The sequence below is a fragment of the Theropithecus gelada genome, chromosome 7b (genome assembly GCF_003255815.1).
Source record: "Theropithecus gelada isolate Dixy chromosome 7b, Tgel_1.0, whole genome shotgun sequence".
NCBI lineage: Eukaryota > Metazoa > Chordata > Mammalia > Primates > Cercopithecidae > Theropithecus > Theropithecus gelada.
The window spans coordinates 75689449-75711720 of NC_037675.1; the positions used below are offsets into that span (position 1 = coordinate 75689449).

General features: G+C 49.2%; 2 protein-coding genes across 3 annotated transcripts in view; both read left to right on the forward strand.

Moving 5' to 3' along the window:
• LOC112628411 (activated RNA polymerase II transcriptional coactivator p15-like) overlaps positions 1 to 6477 on the forward strand; it is a 45472-nt gene extending 38995 nt beyond the window's left edge. The window contains exon 5 of the mRNA XM_025391145.1: positions 6425 to 6477. Within this exon, the coding sequence (XP_025246930.1) occupies positions 6425 to 6477 (53 nt within the window). The remainder of the gene's footprint in view (positions 1 to 6424) is intronic.
• The window catches only part of VRTN (vertebrae development associated), a 58345-nt gene extending 41718 nt beyond the window's left edge, over positions 1 to 16627 (forward strand). The window contains exons 1-2 of one of the 2 annotated variants that reach the window (XM_025392304.1): positions 5842 to 6081; positions 13414 to 16627. In XM_025392304.1, the coding sequence (XP_025248089.1) occupies positions 13415 to 15523 (2109 nt within the window). In that variant the 5' untranslated portion in view covers positions 5842 to 6081; position 13414 and the 3' untranslated portion in view covers positions 15524 to 16627. Of the gene's footprint in view, positions 1 to 5841; positions 6082 to 13413 lie in introns of those variants that run through there. The other variant, XM_025392305.1, reaches the window with a different exon arrangement.
• Positions 16628 to 22272: the final 5645 nt, after the last annotated feature.

Sequence of the window (22272 nt, forward strand, 5' to 3'; positions counted from 1 at the left end):
AATATAGGAAGATCTCATCCCTAGAAAAAATAAAAAAGTTAGCCAGGCAAGGTGGTGTGCACCTTGTGGTCCCAGCCACCTAGGAAGCTGGGGAAGGAGGATAACTTAAGCCCCAGAAGTCGAGGCTGCAGGGAACTGTGTTGAAGCCACTGCACTCCAGCCTGGATGACAGAGTAAGACACTCTTAACAACAAAGACACACTAACTTCACCTTTTCCTTTTAACCTTTTTTTTTTTTTTTGAGATGAAGTCTTGCTCTGTTGCCCAGGCTGGGGTGCAATGGCACGATCTCGGCTCACTGCAACCTCTGCCTCCTGGGTTCAAGTGATTCTCCTGTCTCAGCCTCCCCAGTAGCTGGGATTACAGGTGTGTGCCACCACGCCTGGCTTCTTTTTTTTTTTTGTATTTTTGTAGATGCGGGGTTTCACATGTTGGCCAGGCTGGTCTTGAACTCCTGACCTCAAGCAATCCACCCACCTCAGCCTCCCAAAGTGCTAGGATTGCAGGCGTGAGCCACCATACCCGGCCTCCTTTTAACTTTAAAAAATGTGTTTACTGGCTGGGCGTGGTAGCTCATGCCTAGAATCCTAGCATTTGGGGAGGCCAAAGGAGGAGGATCACTTGAACCCAGGAGTTCAAAACCAGCCTGGACAGCATAGCAAGACTCTGGTTTCTACAAAAAATAAAAAAAAAAATTAGCCAGGTGTGGTGGTGCCCACCTGTGGTCCCAGCCAGTTGGAGAAGTTGAGATGGGAGGATTGCTTGATCAAGGTCAAGGCTGCAGTGAGCCATGATCATGCCATTGCACTGCAGCCTTGACAGAGCAAGACTATATTAAAAAAAAAAAAAAAAAAAGTGTTCACTAGAAAATGTAAAAGTGGCTGGGCACAGTGGCTCACACCTGTAATCCTAGCACTTTGGGAGGCTGAGGTGGGTAGATCACTTGAAGTCAGGCGTTCAAAACCAGCCTGGCCAACATGGTAAAACCCCATCTCTACTAAAAATACAAAAAATTACCGGGGGCATGGTGGTGGGCACCTGTAACCTCAGCTACTCAGGAGGCTGAGGCAGGAGAATCGCTTGAACCTGGGAAGCAGAGGTTGCAGTGAGCTGAGATCGTGGCACTGCACTCCAGCCTGGGCAAGAGAGGGAGACACTGTCTAAAAAAAAGAAAAATGTAAAAATATGTGCGTAACCCTCTTTAAATTTCATTGGACAGTCATGGTTCTGGATAAAAAAATAAAGTGAAAAACCGTTCATAAGAGTGTTTAGTAGACTACCATTTGTGCTTTAAAGAAAGGAAAAAAGCTCTCTGAGACTTGCTTGTTTATACAGAACCTATCTCTGGAGTGATACACTAGAAACAATATTGGCTGCTTCTTTTTTTTTTTTTTTTTTTTTGAGACGGAGTCTGGCTCTGTCGCCCAGGCTGGAGTGCAGTGGCCGTATCTCAGCTCACTGCAAGCTCCGCCTCCCGGGTTTTTTACGCCATTCTCCTGCCTCAGCCTCCCGAGTAGCTGGGACTACAGGTGCCCGCCACGTCGCCCGGCTAGTTTTTTGTATATTTTTTAGTAGAGACGGGGTTTCAACGTGTTAGCCAGGATGGTCTCGATCTCCTGACCTCGTGATCCGCCCATCTCGGCCTCCCAAAGTGCTGGGATTACAGGCTTGAGCCACCGCGCCCGGCCAATATTGGCTGCTTCTGGAGACAGAAACTGTAGGTAGAGAACACAGCTGAAATTTGAATCCTGATCCTTTTGTAAAATTTTTATTTTTGTTTATTTTTCTTTCTTTTTTTTTTTTTTTGTTGAGACGGAGTCTCACTCTGTCGCCCAGGCTGGAGTGCAGTGGCCGGATCTCAGCTCACTGCAAGCTCCGCCTCCCGGGTTCACGCCATTCTCCTGCCTCAGCCTCCCGAGTAGCTGGGACTACAGGCCCCCGCCACCTCGCCCGGCTAGTTTTTTGTATTTTTTTAGTAGAGACGGGTTTCACCATGTTAGCCAGGATGGTCTCGATTTCCTGACCTCGTGATCTGCCCGTCTCGGCCTCCCAAAGTGCTGGGATTACAGGCTTGAGCCACCGCGCCGGGCTTGTTTATTTTTCATTTATTTTTTGAGACAGGCTGTTGCTCTGTTGCCCAAGTTGAAGTGCAGTGGCACAATCTTGGCTCACTGCAGCCTTCACCTCCTGGGCTTAATCGATCCTCCTGCCTCAGCCTCTGAGTAACTAGGATCACAGGTGCATACCACCATACCTGGCTAATTTTAAAATTTTTGTAGAGATGGGAGCTTCTTGTGTTTGCCCAGGCTGTTATCAAATTCCTGGGCTCAACCGATCCTTCTGCCTTGGCCTCCCAAAGCGCTGGGATTACAGACATGAGCCACTGTACCTGCCTTTTTTTTTTTTTTTTTTTTTGAGATGGAGTTTCACTCTGTCTCCCAGGTTGAAGTGCAGTGGCACAATCTCAGCTCACTGCAACCTCCGCCTCCCAGGTACAAGCAATTCTCCTGCCTCAGCCTCCAGAGTAACTGGGATTATGGACACCTGCCACCATGCCTGGCTAATTTTTATATTTTTAGTAGAGACAGGGTTTCACCATGCTGGTGAAACACCCAATCTGCACCCTGCCTATTATTATTTAGTCAAAAATGTTTTTAAAATTGTTTAACATAAAATGAAAATATCCTTGGCCAGGCACGGTCGCTCACACCTGTAATCCCAGCACTTTGGGAGGCCAAAGTGGGTGGATCACCTGAGATCAGGAGTTCGAGACCACCCTGGCCAACATGGCGAAACCCTGTCTGTACTAAAAATACAAAAATTAGCTGGGCGTGGTGGCAGGGGCCTGTAATCCCAACTACTGTGGAGGCTGAGGCAGGAGAATCGCTTGAACCTGGGAGTTGGAGGTTGTAGTGAGCCGAGATTGTGCCACTGCATTCCAACCTGGGCAACAAGAGCAAAACTCCATCTCCAAAAAAAAAAAAAAAAAGAAAAAGGAAAAGAAACGAAAAGAAAAAGAAAAAGAATTTAAAAAAAGAGAAAAAAAGAAAAAACAAAAGAGAAGCTAGAAAAATAAACACGTATATATGCACATAAAAAGATGAAAATGGGTTGGGCATGGTGGCTCGCACCTGTAATCCCAGCAATTTGGGAGGCCAAGGCAGGAGGATTTGAGCCCAGGAGTTCGAGACCAGTCTGGACAACATAGGGAGACCCTGTTTCTATTTAAAAAATATATATATATTATCTGGGCATGGTGGCGTGTGCCTGTTGTCCCAGCTCCTCGGGAGGCTGAGGTGGCAGGATCACTTGAGCTTGGAGTTTGAGGTTGCATATGAGCTATGATCTCACCATTTCACCCCAGCAGCAACAGAGTGAAACCCTGTGTCAAAAAAAGAAAAGAAAAGAAAAAAAAAAAGATGAAAATGCATAGCAAAAGGACTGGCAGATGGGCATAGTGGGGGGAATGTGTTGGGTATGAAAAAAGGGCTTGCTTACCTACTCTTTTTTTTTTTCCTTTGTTTTTGAGACAGGATCTCACTCTTTCACCCAGGCTGGAGTGTAGTGGTGCAGTGGTGCCATCATAGCTCACTGCAGCTTCTACCTTCTGGACTCAAGCAATCCTCTGGCCCCAGCCTTCGGAGTAGCTGGGACTATAGGCATGCACTACCACACCTGGCCATTTTATTCTGTATTATTTGAATCTTTCATAAAGAGAATGCTTAACTTGTGTAATTCTAAGAAAAATGGACTGGATTAGAAAAAAATATACTGAGATGTTAACAATAGCTGTCTTTAGATAATGGGATTATAGGTAATTTTTCTACCTTTTACTTTACTTTCAAAAAATTTCCCAATTATTCTATAAATAACACTCTTACTTTTGTAATGGAAAAGCCAACAAACCTTTTTGTTTTTTTGCTACTTTCTTTTTTAAAAACACTTCGAAAGATTCCATTAGCCCTTAAAAAAATTTTTTTTTTTTTTTTTTTTTTTTTGAGGCAGAGTCTCGCTCTGTCGCCCAGGCTGGAGTGCAGTGGCGCGATCTCGGCTCACTGCAAGCTCCGCCTCCCGGGTTCACGCCATTCTCCTGCCTCAGCCTCCCGAGTAGCTGGGACCACAGGCGCCCGCCACCTCACCCGGCTAGTTTTTTGCATTTTTAGTAGAGACGGGGTTTCACCGTGTTAGCCAGGATGGTCTCGATCTCCTGACCTCGTGATCCGCCCGCCTCGGCCTCCCAAAGTGCTGGGATTACAGGCGTGAGCCACCGCGCCCGGCCTAAAAAATTTTTAAATTATCTTCATTGCTTTTTAAAAGGATAGCAAGTAATGTAGATGTTTTTATAAACTGTCAAACAGCACAGAAAGAACACAGTGTGGAAAGAAAAGGTATTTCGTAATTCCATCTCCTTCTATGAGATAACCACTATTCTCTAAAACTTTAAAAATACAGCATATTTATATTAAGAGTTTAAAAATAATTTCAAATTAACTGGAAAGGCTGAGAACTGGAATACACTTTCTTTGTACCAAGCAGAGTTCTAAATGTTTTAAATTTATCATCTCAGGAATTTACCCAATGACTCTCTGGGGTAGATGTTATACCCCATTAACCACAAAGTCAGGCTGGGAGGGGTTGAACAATTTGCCTAGAGCCACACTCTAGTAAGGGGTAGGATTGGCATTCAAACCCAAGTCCAAGACATCCGCTAAGCCACAGCCTCAGGCCACTGCCATCATGGTGGGTGGGGCGGGTGTGATTATGTTGCAGGAACTGGACTTGAGTTCAAGTCTGACGGCCCTTCTTCCAGTGCCCCTGGGAAAGGGTGTTTAGTGAAGGACTTTTTGCTTTTGGTGATAAGTGTGGAGCTGTGATTGAGAGAGGAGAAAATGATAATAGTGGAGCTGGAGCATAACGGATATTTGAGGGCATTTTACAGTGGTTGCCAGGGGAAAGACAGCACGGAGGAGTGATGGGTGGAATTGGAAAGAAGCAGCTAGCTACAGTACTCCAAAGGGTTAAAGCCAGGCTGGAAAGCCCCTGGGGGGTGGGGGGGAAGCTGCCACCAAGGCTGCAATCCTGAGGCCTTCACCTCCCCCATCAGCAGGGGCTGGACTGGTTCCTCCTGGGATTATTTGAGGCCCCTGGGCCCTAGGTGAGCCATGGGGGAGGGACCGAAGCTGCAGGTACTGCATGCCCCCACCTTCCAGTTGGGCTCAGTAAGTTAGGTGCCCTAGGATAGGCCCCCTGGCTCCTGACAGATGCAGCTCTGGCCCAGGCTTGCTTTGGGAATGAGAGGTGTTGAGCCTCAAGCCTGGGGGATGCTCAGATAATGGAGAATGGTGGAGATGCAGCCTTTAGAGAAAGTGGGGCCTTCCTGGATGGGAAAGGAGCCTGCACCATGGTGGGGCGGTGAGTAGCTCTTCAGTCTGCCTGGTTCTCCCTGTCTTACAGGACCAGGGTCGGTGAGAGCTTCCTCACAAAGAGATGCATTTTGAGGGTTCAGAGAGCCTCAAGGTATTTCTCTTAAGCAATCATCCATAGCTAGTTTCTGGGCCCCAGCTTTGCTCTCTTCCACCTCCCCTGCAAGCCTGGCCACAGACTTTCTTCCCCTAGGTCTTTCGATCTGAACCTTCTCCTCCCCTTCACTCCCCTCCCCCCAAACTCTTTGGAAATCTTTCAACTTTCTTTCAAGTTTTCTCTGGGCAGTTTGGGGTTTGTTTCAGAGCTGGGTCAGGGCGCTTTAACACCCCCAGCTGGGGAGAGTGGATGACAATAGCTGCTATCACTTTACCATTGGAAGTGACCCCCGAATTTGCACTTCTTTCATCTTGGTACAGAGCACTTGAGGGTGGGCGATTTCCTGGGGGGAGTGGCTTAAGCCGCTTCCCCACCGGCCAGTTGGCTGTAGACGGTCCATGCTCAATGGTCCTCTACAGATATGAAACTGGTTCTGGAGTGAGACGAGCTCGACTGGGAACGCTGTCTGAGAAGGCCTTTCCCCACAGGGTGACTTAAATGTTCCAGGCTGGAAGGTGGAGCGAGAAGTGGATGCCCCCAGGGCTCTGGGTCACCCTCCAGGTCAGTAAACCAGCGAGTTTCCTCAAAACTAGGAAGGGTGGGGGTGCCCTGTACAGTTTGGAGGCTCCAGCGGGGTCAGGGATGATCTCAGGACCCTACTGGGCCCAGGTCAAGGACTGACCACGTGAAGATGCTATGTGGTGTGTGTGTGTCTGGGTGTGTATGTAGAGGGAGAGGACGCATTGTTTCAAGTTCTCTTTCTCCCCACCCCCACCTCCACCTCCAGCCCTGTCCCCACCCCCACCCGTCTGCCTATCTCCCTTCCCCACCCTCCACAATGGTCTGGCCTCGGTCCCTCCCCAGGTTCCCGGAGCTTCTCAGGCTGGATCCCTTGTCCCTGCAGCCCCAGACCTGCCAGCTCCCTCTTTTGCCACTCATTGCCTCCTGGCACCTTAAGGGGCAACCAGGATCCTGTGCTCCTTCCCCTTGTGGGCTGCACTCTCCCTCCCTTCCAAACACGTGGTCCAGTAGAGCAACTGAACTGGGCTGGATTGACTTGGTGGCCTCAGGCCCACCCTTGTGACCCAAGGTGCAGCCACTACCCTTGGTGGTGGGAATTTCCTTGGGAAGTCGCAGCCCAAAGGCTTGGCTGCCACCAGCCAACCCTGGCAGCTGCTCTTGCCTGGCTGGGCCTCCAGGGCCACCGGGGAGGGAGCCAAGATGGCTGGCGCTCCCTTAGGCCCTGGCAGGGTGGGTGCAGCCTGTGCAGTCGGGCTAGTGTGGCCAGGCCAGGGAGGGCAGGGCAGAGAGGCACGGAGCAAGGCTGGGTGAGGAGTCAGCCATCCAGGGGAGAATCAAACCCACAGCCTTACTGAGACCTGTGTGGGCCATGTGCGGGTTGACGATAGAGAACACAGCGCCTGCTTTGGGAGGGAGAGGAAGAAAAGGGAGGGCTGAGAACATGGGATCCATGGTAAGCTAGAGCCCAGGATGAGGCTGGTAGGGAAGGAGTTTGTTCTAAAGACCAGGCCAGCCCCATAACAGCAGATCTCTTGCCCCTCCATCCCTTGGCCCACCCAGATCCCTGGCTCACTGCTAAGACGCAGGGGACAAGAGGCCAGACCTGGGTTCTGAGACCCCATCTGCTTGAAATAAAGAATGGGAGAGCGGGGAGGCTGACCTTGGTGAAGGCGAGGCTGTGAGTGCCCTGCAGAGTAGCCTGTGGCCATTCATTCATTCCTTGGCTTTACTGGTGCTAAGATCCTGGCTGGATGCCTCTGGATGTCCTGCCTTTACTCCCTCCCTTCTAATCTCAAGCAAGAGGAGGGGAAAGCCTGTGCAATCCAAGGGCGCCTTGCCTCCTTGGTTTCATACCTTTTTAGATCACTTCTAAGAGTTGTGGGGGCCAGGGCAGGCCAGCTGGGCAAAGTCCATAGATTAGCTATCACTTTTTGCACCTCCTTCCCTGAATGCACCTGGCAACCGCCCTGTCTGCTTTGCATTGCACTTCTAGGAAGAGAGCCATTGCCAAAAAGACTGTTGCACCTGAACCCCATCATCAATTGTCTACTTAAGCGTGATAGGCTTCCCCGTGCAGCCCCTACCCTTTCCACACAGCCCTATTCTCTGGTGGGCCAATCCATCTGTGGGTTGGGGGTGAGTGTGGAGCTGGTTTTCCTTAAGCTTTTGAGGAAGCCAGAAGTGGGGTATCACATACTTGTACCTCGTACCTCTTTGGGGAAGAGGAAGGAATGAGATTGGGTGGAGCCGGGTGGAACTGGGCCCGGAAAGAGTAGATAGGGTGGGACGAGTAGGGTGGGGAAGGGTGGGGACTGTGCAAGAGGAAGTGTGGCATATCTGGACGTTGTGTTGGAAGGTATCTGGACACTGCTGCATGAATTCAGGCAAGTCGACTTTACCTTTCTGGACCTCAATTTCCTTATCTGTAAAATGGCCAACTTTGTCTCAAAGTCCTAAAAATCCGTATGTTTGTGGATCCGTTGCATGAGGAGAATTTTGGGTGATGGAATTATAGTGGTTAGAAGGGGAGCTTGAGAGTCAGGCTGCTTAGACTTTGTAGCTTTTAAAAGCTGTGTGGTCTTGGGAAAGCTACTTAATGTAAACTCGGAGACTCCAGGTGTGAACTCAGACTAAGGATCCTGTAGATAATGTAGGTGTGATAGATTGTAGTTCACATGGAAGGAAGGTGAGAACCACATAAAAACAAAATTACCTCTGAAAACCCTGAACTCCAAATGCTTAAGGGTGAAAAGCTGGCAGATACTTGTTAACACTTGGGGGAACATCATGCTCTGCTCAGGAAATCGGCTAATTGCGTGTAAGGGTATAAAAAATCATCCACACAGCTTCAATATATTGTTCCATCTTGTTTTTCCTGAGATTTTGGTTGAATTACCTAGTTAAATGCACATAGGAAGCAGTCAGTAAATGGTGGCTATTTTCCTAATTTTGTTTACAAAGTATCTAGCCGAACACTCATTTGTATGCAGCTGTAAAATAGCATTCAACAAGTGACATCATGCAAGAAAAACAAAAACCCACCATCTTGCTTGTTGACATGATTGTCTGCCAAAATGAAAAAGCTTGTCTAGGTGTACACGGTTTGTTCTTCAGGGTTCATTTTTAAAAAATTGTATAATGTAAGTGCTGTCTTTACTCAGGACTGATACGGTTTATTTCCTGAGTCCAAAGAAAAGTAATAGTTTTCTTTTTAAAGTAAATATAAAAGGCATAAAAGTTGACAGATTAATAAAAACCAGCTTCTAGAGTTAAATCGTATGGTACAAATAGAAATAAGGTGAGAGGTTATACCAGATTTGTTATACACATTTTAAAGAAATCTACAGCCTAGAAATTTTATCCAAAGGTGATTCTGATTACCAATGTTTGTTTTTTTCATTTTTATTTTGTGTTTTTTCTGTTGTTGTTGGTTTTTTTTTTTTTTGAGACAGAGTCTCACTCTAACACCGGGCTGGAGTGCAGTGGTGTAGTCTTAGCCCCCTGAGGCTCAGGTTATCCACCTCAGCCTCCTGAGTAGCTGAGACTACAGGCACGTGCTACTGTGCCAGGCAATTTTTTTTTTCATAGAAATGGGGTTATGTTATGTTGCCCAGGCTGGTCTCGAACTTCTAGGGCTCAAGCTATCCGCCCACTTCAGCCTCCCAAAGTTCTAGGATTACTGGCGTGAGCCACTGCACATGGGCTGATTAACAATTTTTAAACAACTTTCCTTCTTTGATTATCAAGTAAAATTCTGGTGGGTGTTCCCTCAGTACTTTTTAATTTTTATTTTTGAGACAGAGTCTCGCTCTGTCGCCAGGCTAGAGTACAGTGGTGCGAACTCGGCTCACTGCAACCTCCATCTTTTGGGTTCAAGCGATTCTCCTGCCTCAGCCTCCCAAGTAGCTGGGACTACAGGCACAGGCCACCATGCCCAGCTAATTTTTTTTTTTTTTTTGTATTTTTAGTAGACACGGGGTTTCACCATATTGGCCAGGGTGGTCTTGATCTCTTGACCTTGTGATCCGCCTGCCTCAGCCTCCCAAAGTTCTGGGTTGAGCCACCACCACGCCTGGCCTCAGTACTTTTAATTTTTTAAAAAAATTTTATACTAAATTACAATTTGCATTCATACATTCCTTTCAAATGTAGCTGTTTTGTTTTGTTTTGCTTTTTTGGGGACAGTCTACTCTATTGCTCAGGCTCAAGTGCAGTGGCATGATCATAGCTCACTGCAATCTCAAACTATGCTCAAGTGATCTTCCTGCCTCAGCCTCCCAAAGTGCTGGGATTATAGGCGTGTGCCACCACACCTGGCCTTAAGTATACAGTTTGATGAGCTGAAAAATGTATATACACAAACACCGTTTTTAAACCTAAGGCTCATTCACCTAGAACAATTTATTGAACTCTGAGAACAAGTTTAATCTGAGAACACAGTCTGAGAAACCAGAAAGGATAATGGTCCCTCTTCTAATTTAAAAACAATGTCTATGAAGGAATACCACTCTGCTTTGCAACTGAACAATAAAAACATACCAGTAATCGATATGATTAGTTTTGTGTTGAAAGGTGGTTAATGGTTTAAACAGGAGATTAATAACAGACCCTAAAGAGCATTTGGGGCCAGGCATAGTGGCCAACATCTGTAATCTCAGCACTTTGGGAGGCCAAGGTGGGTGGATCACCTGAGGTCAGGAGTTTGAGACTGTGAGACCACCCTGGCCGACATGGTGAAACCCCATCTCTACTAAAAATACAAAAATAAGCTGGGCATGGTGGCATGTGCCTGCCACCACAGAGGAATAATTACTCAGGAGGCTGAGGCAGGAGAATGGCTTGAACCCTGGGGGCGGAGGTTGTAGTGAGCAAAGAATGTGCTACTGTACCCCAACCTGGGTGACAGAGTGAGATTCTGTCTCAAAAAAAACAAAAAACAGGTTGTGCACATGTACCCTAGAACTTAAAGTATAATTAAAAAAAAAAAAGAAAAAGCGTTTGGTTTCAACTAGCTTGTATTGTGACCTTGGGCAAATCAAGTTAACTTCAATTGCCTCAGTTTCCTCACCTGTAAATTGAGGGTAATGGTAGTACTTAAAGTATCAGTGTCAGGATTAGGACAGTGCATGGCAAATAGTAAATGCTTGGTGAATCATAGTTATTAGATCTTGGTGCAGTGAATAGATTGTTGCTGTTCCTTTGAAAAGGCTGTTTTTGTTCTAGGGCAGCACTTCTCAAACTTTTTGGTTTCAGGACTCCTGTACAGTCTGAAGACCCTGAAAACCTTTTGTTTATGTAGCTTATATCTACCAATGTATATTGTATATAAAATCAAAACTGAGAAATAAATAAAAAAAACCTGTTATACAGTAACAAATAATCATTTTTATGAAAAGTGACATTTCCAGAGCAAAAAAAACTACCTATTTTTTTTTTTTTTGAGATGGAGTCTCACTCTGTCGCCAGGCTGGAGTGCAGTGGTGCCATCTTGGCTCGTTGCAGCCTCTGCCTCCTGGGTTCAAGCAATTCTCCTGCCTCAGCCTCCTGAGTAGCTGGGACTACAGGCACCTGCCACCATGCCCGGCTAATTTTTGTATTTTTAGTAGAGATGGGGTTTCACCACGTTGGCCAGGATGGTCTCGATCTCCTGACCTCGTGATCCACCCACCTTGACCGCCAGAAGTGCTGGGATTACAGGCATGAGCCACTGCGTCCAGCCCCATGGGTTTCTTTTGTACTTTGAATGATTCTTCTACAAGTGCATGACTTTGTAACAGCACCCATTGGCTATTTGGGAAATATTCACTGAGTGATGTAGATCTTTAGTGGAAAAAATTGACAATTCATTATACAGCATAAAAAATTATATTTGTTGGGGCTGGCATGATGGCTCACGCCTGTAATCCCAGGCACTTTGGGAAGCTGAGGCGGGCAGATCACTTGAGGTCAGGAGTTTGAGACCAGCCTGGCCAACATGGTGAAACCTTGCTTCTACTAAAAATACAAAAATTAGCTGGGCATGGTGGCATGCACCTGTAATCCCAGCTACTCGGGCAGCTGAGGCAAGCAAATTGCTTGAACCCGGGAGGTAGAGGTTGCAGCCAGTTGAGATTGTACCACCGCACTCCAGCCTGGGCGACAGAACGAGACTCAGTCTCAAAAACAAACAAAACAAAACAAAACATTTGTTTATGTCACCACTGATCTCATTAAAAAAATCTTTGGATATTAGGAAGCTATTAAGATCACTGTAATGGATATAGGTTTCCCAAAATTGGAATTTTCAAATGGAAGCTCATAATTTTTTATTGGTAGCAAATAGTTGTTTCCCTTGAAATGACAGGTTCATTTCATTCATTTTTGAGAAAATATCTGCCAAATATATCTGAATCTGAATGACCAGTGTTTATTAGACTTTCTTTCAAGTAAAAATTGTACATCATGCTAAAGGGAGCTAATTTATCAGAAAAGCAGAACAATCATCCAGTGGAGACATTCATCGTACCTCGGGTTGCAGCAAGCGTGTTATGAGTATGACCCATTTGATTACACCCAGTATTGAAAAAGACATGTACTTAAGGATCATGGTTTTCTTTCTTTACTTTTTTTAAAAAATAGCATCGTTTATATTTATTTATTTGAGACAGAGTCTTGGTCTGTCACCCAGGCTTGAGCACAGTGGCACGATCCCTACTCACTGCGGCCTCCACCTCCCAACTTCAAGTAATTCTCGTGCCTCAGCCTCCTGAGTAGCTGAGATTACAGGCGCGTGCCACCATGCCTGGCTAACTTTTTCTTTTTTTTGTATTTTTAGTAGCGATGGGGTTTCACCATGTTGGCCAGGCTGGTCTCGAACTCTTGACCTTAAGTGATCCGCCTGCCTCAGTCTCCCAAAGTGCATGAGCCACCGCACCTGGCCTCTCTTTTTTTTTTGAGACAAGGTCTCACTCCTGTCACCCAGGCTGGAGTACAGTGGTGTGAGCATTGCTCACTGCAGCCTCGGATTCCCAGGCTCAGATGATCTTCCTGCCTCAGCCTCCCAAGTAGCTGGGACTATAGGCACATGCCACCATGCCCGGCTAATTTTTGTATTTTTTGTAGAGATGGCATTTTGCCATGTTGCTCAGGCTGGTTTCGAACTCCTGGACTCAAGCAGTCCACCCACCTCAGCCTCCCAAAGTGCTGAGATTACAGGCATGAGCCACCACGCCCAGCCAACATCCCTTTATTGTCTCATTTATGCCCGGAACAACTCAATCAAGCACATTCTATTAATTTTTTTTCCCCCTTTTGGAGGCAGTCTCACTTTGTCGTGCAGGCTGGAGTGTAGTGGCTTGATCTCAGCTCACTGCAACCTCTGCGTCCTGGATTTAAGTCATTCTCCTGCCCTAGCCTTCAGAGTAGCTGGGATTACAGGCTCCCGTCACCATGCCTGGCAAATTTCTGTATTTTCAGTAGAGACGGAGTTTCACCATGTTGGCCAGGCTGGTCTCGAACGTCTGACCTCAAGTGATTCACTTGCCTTGGCCTCCCCAAAGTGCTAGGATTACAGGTGTGAGCACCGTGCCTGGCCTATAATGCAGATTTTAAAACCCCATTCCCATTTTATAGAAAATGAACAGAAGCATAGACAGGTTAAGTGACCCAAGGTGACCAAGCTTACGTCAGAGCCAGGATTCAAAGCCACGTTCCAGAGACCACACTTTTCCTCAATACCATTCAGTGATGAACCAATCCCGTCTGTTCTGGGAGGATAGGAGCAGATAGACATTACCTTTTACCAGAAAGTGCAGGAGTGGACAGGGCACCTTTGTTAGTCATCATCTGGGCACTTCGACCTGACCACTGCCCCTCTATCTTTTGCCCTGGCAGGATGACTTCTCGGAATCAGTTGGTGCAGCGGGTGCTGCAGGAGCTGCAGGAGGCAGTGGAGTGCGAAGGACTGGAGGGTCTCGTAGGTGCTGCCCTAGAGGCCAAGCAGGTCCTGTCTTCCTTCACTCTTCCTACCTGCCGGGAGGGAGGCCCTGGCCTCCAGGTGCTGGAAGTGGACTCGGTGGCCCTGAGCCTGTATCCCGACGATGCTCCACGGAACATGCTGCCGCTGGTGTGCAAGGGCGAGGGCAGCCTGCTGTTCGAGGCGGCCAGCATGCTGCTGTGGGGTGACGCGGGCCTCAGCCTGGAGCTGCGGGCCCGCACAGTGGTGGAAATGCTGCTGCACAGACACTACTACCTCCAGGGCATGATCGACTCCAAAGTGATGCTGCAGGCCGTGCGCTACTCCCTGTGCTCTGAGGAGTCCCCTGAGATGACCAGCTTGCCCCCCGCCACGCTGGAGGCCATCTTCGATGCTGACGTCAAGGCCTCCTGCTTCCCCAGCAGCTTCTCCAACGTGTGGCACTTGTATGCTCTCGCCTCTGTGCTCCGGCGGAACATCTACTCCATCTACCCCATGCGCAACCTCAAGATCCGGCCCTATTTCAACCGTGTCATCCGGCCCCGCCGCTGCGACCACATGCCCTCCACGCTGCACATCATGTGGGCTGGTCAGCCCCTCACCAGCCACTTCTTCCGCCACCAGTACTTTGCCCCTGTGGTGGGGCTGGAAGAGGTGGAGGCTGAAGGTGCTCCTGGCATGGCCCCAGCTCTTCCAACCCTGGCCCCACTGTCATCGCCGGCCAAGACCCTGGAGCTGCTCAACCGCGAACCTGGCCTCAGCTACTCTCACCTGTGTGAGCGCTACAGCGTCACCAAGAGCACCTTCTACCGCTGGCGGCGGCAGTCCCAGGAGCACCGGCAGAGGGTGGCTGCCCGCTTCTCCGCCAAGCACTTCCTGCAGGATAGCTTCCACCGGGGGGGCGTCGTGCCGCTTCAGCAGTTCCTCCAGCGGTTCCCCGAGATCTCCCGCTCAACCTACTACGCCTGGAAGCATGAGCTGCTGGGCTCTGGCACCTGCCCGGCCCTGCCCCCCAAGGAGGTGCTGGGCATGGAGGTGCTAGAGAAGCTGCCAGAGGAGCAGGTGGCTGAGGAGGAGCTGGAGTGCTCAGCACTGGCGGTGTCAAGCCCTGGAATGGTCTTAATGCAGCGGGCCAAGTTGTACCTGGAGCATTGCATTTCCCTGAACACACTGGTACCCTATCGCTGCTTCAAACGTAGGTTCCCTGGCATCTCACGGTCCACCTATTACAATTGGCGGCGAAAGGCCCTCCGGAGGAACCCCAGCTTCAAGCCAGCACCAGCCCTCTCTGCTCCTGGGACTCCCCAGCCAGCATCTGTTGGGGAAGGGGCTGTAATTCCTTGGAAGAGTGAAGCAGAAGAGGGGGCAGGGAAGGCCACGGATGAGGAGCCTCCCACCCCCCAGGAGCTCCTGCCACTAAGGATGCCCCTGTCCCGTTGGCAGAGGCGTCTGCGCAGGGCTGCCCGCAGGCAGGTGTTGAGTGGGCATCTCCCTTTTTGCCGCTTCCGCCTCCGCTACCCCAGCCTGTCACCTTCTGCCTTTTGGGTCTGGAAGAGTCTTGCTCGGGGTTGGCCCAGAGGCCTGTCCAAACTCCAGGTGCCAGCCCCCACCTTGGGCAAAGGAGGTCAGGAGGCTGAGGAGAAGCAGGAGGAGGAGGCTGGCAGGGATGTGACAACTGTGATGGCCCCACCTGTGGGGGCTTCTTCAGAAGATGCAGAGGGAGGGCCTTCCAGAGAGGGGGCCCTGCAAGAGGGGGCCACAGCCCAGGGCCAGCCCCACAGTGGGCCCCTGCTGAGCCAACCTGTGGTGGCAGCAGCAGGTGGGAGGGATGGCCGGATGCTGGTAATGGACATGATCGCTACCACGAAGTTTAAGGCCCAGGCCAAGCTGTTCTTGCAGAAGCGCTTCCAGTCCAAGAGCTTCCCCTCCTACAAGGAGTTCAGTGCCCTCTTCCCCCTCACTGCCCGCTCCACATACTACATGTGGAAGCGAGCCCTCTATGATGGCCTCACCCTGGTAGATGGCTGACAGGGAGGTACAAAAGGGGCTGGGAGGAAGGGGGACCAGTTTGGAGAAGGTCAGGGACCGGAGCTGACCCCAGGCTTGGCCAGGATGTCCTTTGCTCTGGGTCCCACAGTGTCTACCCTAAGTCCAAGGGTATATTTGTGTTATTTTCTGGCTCCAGGACAGACAGAGTGCCAGAAATCAGCCATCTGGTCTCCTGTAGGAAGCTGTGGGACCAGAGATGTTCTCTTTGGTTGTTTGCTGGTCACATTTTTACTGTTATGATTTAGTTTTTGGTTTTGATTTGAGTGGGTTGGCTGGCCCCCTTGCTGGAGTTGGAAACTGTATGTATGTCAGGGGGTTTAGAGGGGGGTTGCTTAGCTAGAGCTGCTTTCAGCTTTTCCTGGGGACAAAAGGAGCATCATAGCATGGTTATCAGTCCCACTGGGCAGAACGTAGATCTTCAGTTTCTTTTGGGGGTTGGCATCCTCTTTACTCAGTTGTTTCCCGAACATTAGGCTCAAAGATGGGGGCCAGATGTGGTGGCTTATGCCTGTAATCCTAGCACTTTGGGAGGCCAAGGCAGGAGGATCACTTGAGGCCAGGAGTTAGAGACCAGCCTCGGCAATGTAGTGAGACCCCATCTCTTGGAGGGAAAAAAAAAAAAAAAAAAAAAAGCAAACGTGGAGCTGATCAGCAGCTTGTGCCTGGCATCCCCAAGGGAGAAGGTGCCAGGTTCAGCATGAGTAGCAGCAGGGATGTATAGGAAGAACCACAGCTGGCCTCTAAGGAACGGCATTGAGGCGCCAGAGATCACTGAGGGGCTGGCCTGTCCCCTGCAAGGAGTGTGGTACCAGGTGGGGCAAGGCTGGGAGGAGATGCAGGCTCTGGGGGTTATAGCCCAGAGTCTCTGCTTGTGGGTGCTTGATCCACCTGCTGGGACCCTGCAGTCCTCTGCCAGCCTGGCTGGTTGTTGGGGATTCCATCTTTCTGCTGAGCGTCTCCTTGGAGCTGGAGGCCCATCTTCAGTGAGGGATCACAAAGCGGCCAGGCAGGTGGGAGACCGAGTTTGCCTTGTCCGAGAGTAAAGTTTGAAAACCAAAGAAATAAAGTGATGTGGTGCCCACAGTGCTTGGTCTCTGGTATTTGTTTTGCCAGGACGTGATCGCCCATTCCCTTGCTCCCCTTTGGTTTAAGGGGACAAGAGTGACCTCTGTCTCTTGATGGGACACACTCAGGTCTAGGGCTTGGGGGATGAAAAGAGTTATTCTGGGGACTCTGAATTGGATCTAGAAGTGACCTTGGGTGCTTTTCCAGCTGAAGGGTGGGGCTCTGGCTACCTGGAAATGCCCTCCCTCCCATGGGAGAAACCTGGCATTCCCAGTGGGGAAGGGGCTGCTGCCACCACAGGTTGGCTTGAAAGGGGCCCACTGTGAGGCTGGCCCTGGGCCATGGAGGCCAGGCCAGCAGCTGGAGTCAAATCTGTGCCAGGCATTCTATTTAGTCCTTGCAATGTTCTCAGGCAGGTAGGCCCAGTCGCAGATAAGGACACAGCCTTACAGTGGCTAATTTGCATGCTCCCTCTGCCTGGTGGGACAAGGGTGAAGGCAGCCTCCTGTAACGAGCAGCAGCAGGGATGTAATGGGACCGTTAAGCCCAGGCCTTTGCCCATTTGGTGAGGGAGGAATCATTAGGGAAGAAGTTCCTTTAGGCCCTTCTCCTCCTGTCTAGGTTTCCTGCAGTGGTTGGCATCCTTGTACTCCTGGGGAGTCATTCTCGCCTCTGCTTTTTATTCACACCACATCCAATCCATCAGCAAGTCCTATTGATGCTGACTCCAAATGATACCCAGAACCCTCTCTCCACTCTGCTGCCATTGTCTCTGCTGGCGCACATCGGAGCTTCCTACCCCATCTCCCTGCTTCCCTACTTCCACTCTTGCCCCTATACCCCTATACAACCCATTATTTTTATTGTTTTTTGAGACAGTCTCACTCTGTTGCCCAGGCTGTAGTGCAGTGGCGTGATCTTGGCTCACTGCAACCTCCACCTCCCGGGTTCAAGCAGTTCTCTGCCTCATCCTCCCGAGTAGCTGGGACTATAGGCACCCACCATTATGCCCGGCTAATTTTTGTATTTTTGGTAGAGATGAGGTTTCACCACCTTGGCCAGGCTGGTCTTGGACTCCTGATCTTGTGATTCACCCACCTCGGCCTCCCAAAGTGCTGCAACCCATTATTTTTATTTTTATTTTTATTTTTGAGATGGAGTCTCGCTCTGTTCCCCAGGCTGGAGTGCAGTGGCGCGATCTCGGCTCACTGCAAACTCCGCCTCCCAGGTTCACACCATTTTCCTGCCTCAGCCTCCTGAGTAGCTGGGACTACAGGCGCCCGCCACCGCGTCCAGCTAATTTTTTGTATTTTTAGTAGAGATGGGGTTTCACCGTGGTCTCGATCTCCTGACCTTGTGATCCGCCCGCCTCGGCCTCCCAAAGTGCTGGGATTACAGGCGTAAGCCACCGCGCCCGGCCACCATTATTTTTATTTTTTTTTGAGTCAGAGTCTCGCTCTGTCACCTAGGCTGGAATGCAGTGGCACAATCTCAGCTCACTGCATCCTCCACCTCCTGAGTTCAAGCAATTCTCATGCCTCAGCCACCCGTGTAGGTGGGATTACAGGCATGTGCAACCATGCCTGGCTAATTTTAGTCTTTGTAGTAGAGACGGGGTTTCACTATGTTGGCCAGGCTGGTCTCAAACTCCTGACCTCAAGAGATCTGCCTGCCTCAGCCTCTCAAAGTGCTGGGATTATAGACATGAGCCGCCATGCCTGGCCCCTATACAACCCATTCTCCATAGAGCAGCCAGAGAAATCGGATTTATCACTTTCCTGCCTAAAATGTGTCTGTGGCTTCCCTTTGCTCCTAGAATTCCTTGTGCTGCTTTACAAAGCCCAGATAATCTGCCCCTGACTCTCTGCTCCTTGCTCCATGCTGGCCGTAACCCACCATGCTACAGCCAAACCAGCTGCCTCTGGTCTTGAACAGTTGTTTCTGCTCTAAGGGCCCTTGCATTTGCTCCTATGATCTAGGATGCTTTTCCCTGTCATATTTACATGGCAGACTTCTCACCGTTCAGATCTCTGAGGGTCACCATCGCACCACCCTTTTCATTCTCAGGGTGTTTACTCCCATCTGATGTTTCTCTTGTTTATTTGCTTATTTGATTATTGCCCACCTCCCCAGCAGAACACAAGCTCCATGAAAATCTGGGTTTTTCCCTGACTTGCTCACACCACTGTGTTCCCAGCAGGTAGATTTGTTCCTGGCATCATAGGTGCTAAAATGTGTTGAAAGAAGGAATAAGTGAAATGGGGTCTCTATCCCTTTTCTGCTGTTTTCCTTTGGGATTTGGTTTTATCAGACCTAATCAACCCCAATTCCTCCATATTTCTTATGGACCATTTTTTCTGCATCCCCACAACTACCCCCTAATCTATACCAGCATCTGTTTCTCATCTTTGATACTGGAACAGTTTTCAAACTGACTCTGCCTCCACTCAAACTATCCTAGTTCTTCCTGACAGGCCAGGATGATCCTACTGAAAGTCTAACTCACTGCTGGATTTCCCATAGCCCTCAGCACAAAATCCTAACTCTGTATTGAGGCCCACCTGATTCTGGCCCCTACTTTCCTCTCCGGCTTATTTCTCCCCACCAGCCCCTCATTCAGACTGACCTTTTCCCCTGCATGCTTTTTTCCCTCCCACAAATGGCATTGTTGAGACTCTGGACTGAGCCCTGGAGTCTTCACTGAATCCCCACCACCATGTAACCATTTAACATTTGATGGACGGGTTGGACTGGGGATGCGCCCGTCTGGCCTGCAATAGCCACGTATAGCCAGCAGATGGCAATCGGGTGCAGCAACAGACAAAATCTCTGTCTGGGTTCCCAATAGGCACCCGGCTCTGATTTCCCAACCAGCTGTGTACCTGCCTTACTGCTTTGGCCATCAGAGGGTGGTAGCAACTTCCTGAGAACTACCCTTATTGGGGTTCTGGATTCTCCTGTTTCCTCTTTTGCCTGCACTCTCAAACCAGAGCAAATCCTCTGATGCCTGGAGCGGTATCTCACAGTGGGGTCTAAAAACTACCTGGATTGCAGTCTCCGCGGGAGCTTATTAGGAGTGTGGATTCCAGGGCCCCATTCACACCTGCTGACTCCAACCTTAGACATTGGAGAGGCAGTATATGCACACGGATGACTTACATAACTTTGCTGTGCCTCACTTTTCCCATCTGTAAGATGGGATTACAGTAATGCCTATAGGATAATACCCTGCACACAGTGCTAGGTGAGCCCAGTTTGAGAACCCCTGGGAGTCTGACTCCTGTTTTCTAGGAGGAAGTCAATACCCATGGATACTCTTGCTCAAGGTTACCCTCCAGGTTAAAGACACTCCTGTCCCAGGACTGAAAGGTGTTTTTTTCCAGAGACTAGCACTGAGCCCTGAACTCACAGGCAGAAATGTTAGCTTCTGTTGATAGAAATTAAGATAAAAAATGGTATATCAGTATTGATTGATTTGGAAAAGATTTCATAAGTATGGATACATTATTATTATGTAGAAAAGCTGTTTTCTTTCTAATATGCTTAGAAAGGCAGGGATACCAAGTGCTGACTGTATTTGCTAAGAATACTTCATGCTGATTTTTGAAATCAACATCTGTTGAACTTATTTGTATTTTTCTTCACCATTTTCTGTCTCTGATGCAGTGTAGAAAGAAAGTCCAGTGAAATGAACAGTGTGTGAATAAAGGAGGAAAAAAGTGTGAGGTTAACTTTGCATCTTCTTCTAACATTCTGTGCAGTTGTGATGTAACAAGTGCTTCTAACAATTTTTTTTTTTTTTTTTTTTTTTTTTGAGACAGAGTTTTACTCTTGTTGCCCGGGCTGGAGTGCAGTGGGACCATCTTGGCTCACTGCAACCTGGGTTCAAACAATTCTCCTGCTTCAGCCTCCTGAGTAGCTGGAATTACAGGCGTGTGCCACCATGCCTGGCTGATTTTGTATTTTTAGTACAGACAAGTTTTCACCATGTTGGTCAGGCTGGTCTTGAACTCCTGAACTCAGATGATGTTAAGATTTAACAATCTTAAATATAAAGCTTCACCCCCCTAAAAAATCCAGTGAAACACTGAATAATTAAAAAAAAAATTTAAAACAAATTATCTCCACATTTATCCTCTGGAGGAAGAGGTCAACATAAACTGCTCCCCAACTGTTTCTCTGGAGTCCAGCACTCAGGCCCCAGGGCATTGCTGGTGGCTTCTGGGTCCTGAGCAGCCACCTCATATCCCAACTGCTGCTCCTGGATGTCCCACCATTGCCTCAATCTCACTGCCTGCCAATCTGGGCTCATCCCCCCATTCCCCCTCGGACACACTTCTCTGAGTATTTTTCATCCTGGTTTCTGCAGCATCAGGTTCTTAGTTGAACTGGCCAGAAAGCTGAGAGTCGTCCTAGAACGTTCTCGTTCCCATACCTCCATCCCAGCAGGACCCTAGGGAGAGTTGAGTGGATTTCACGCTATTTTCAAAGTCAGGTTTCACAAGGTTGCACACTGCTGGGTAATCACAGGGAAGAGAATTCCACTGGTCTAGCCCATCCCTGTCCCATCCTTTCCCCTGAGCACAGCTTTCATAACAGGTCACACCTGAGGCTACTAGACAGCCCAAGTCTTGGCCAAGGGCTGTGTCGGCCCTGCTCATGAGGGATCTGGCAGATGTAATAGGTTCCTATCTAGCAGCCTCTGAGAGGCTGAGTTCTGTGCTGTGAGCTGAGGAGACAGAGCCGTTTGTATTCAACTCTTGTCCTCACAAAGGCCTCAGTTTGCAGCAGCTGTGGTGTGACACAGTGTGATAGAGGCTTCCATATGGAATGGGCAAAAGGTGCAGCAGGCTCACAGGAAGGCTATGCTGGCTGATCTGTGTCTGGTACCTTGTGGCCTATTTTCCGAGAATGAGCCAGCTCTTTGAGTGTTGGCTGCCTGGGAGTCTCTGGGAAATGCCTCAATTGCCCCTCAGGTGACCCTAGTCACTGGTTGTAAAAGACTCATTCCAGTTTGGTGGCTGTCACAGGAGGATGGGAAGCTAGGGGACAGGGCTCTTGCCACAAGGCAGTTGTCAGGATGAGGCTGGAAGGCTGAGAAGCAAAGCCCGGAGAGTGTGTGCAGGGGAGCCTGCTCCCGCCCAGTGGCTGTCCACTTTCACTGGCCTGATATCTCACCAGAACCTTCTCCTAGTGTTATTGCTTCTCCCCAGCCCCAGCCAGTGACACCCAGGTTACCTGTAGGGTGTCACTAGTGGGTTCCTAAGTGTTCCCATTGCTAGTTTATCTCATGGAAGAGGAGGAGGGAAGGTTTTAGATGAGAAGCAGCAGAAAGTAGGTTTAATGGTATAAAAATTTTTCCATGTGGCCAGGTGCGGTGGCTCTCCCCTGTAATCCCAGCACTTTGGGAAGCTGCGGCGGGTGGATCGCAAGGTCAAGAGTTTGAGACCAGCCTGGCCAATATGGCGAAACCCCATCTCTACTGAAAATACAAAACTTAGCCAGGTATGGTAGTAGGCACCTGTAATCCCAGCTACTCGGGAGACTGAGGCAGGAGAATAGCTTGAACCCAGGAGGCGGAGGTTGCAGTGAGCCGAGATCGCACCACTGTACTCCAGCCTGGGTGACAGAGCGAGACTCTGTCAAAAAAAAAAAAAAAAAAA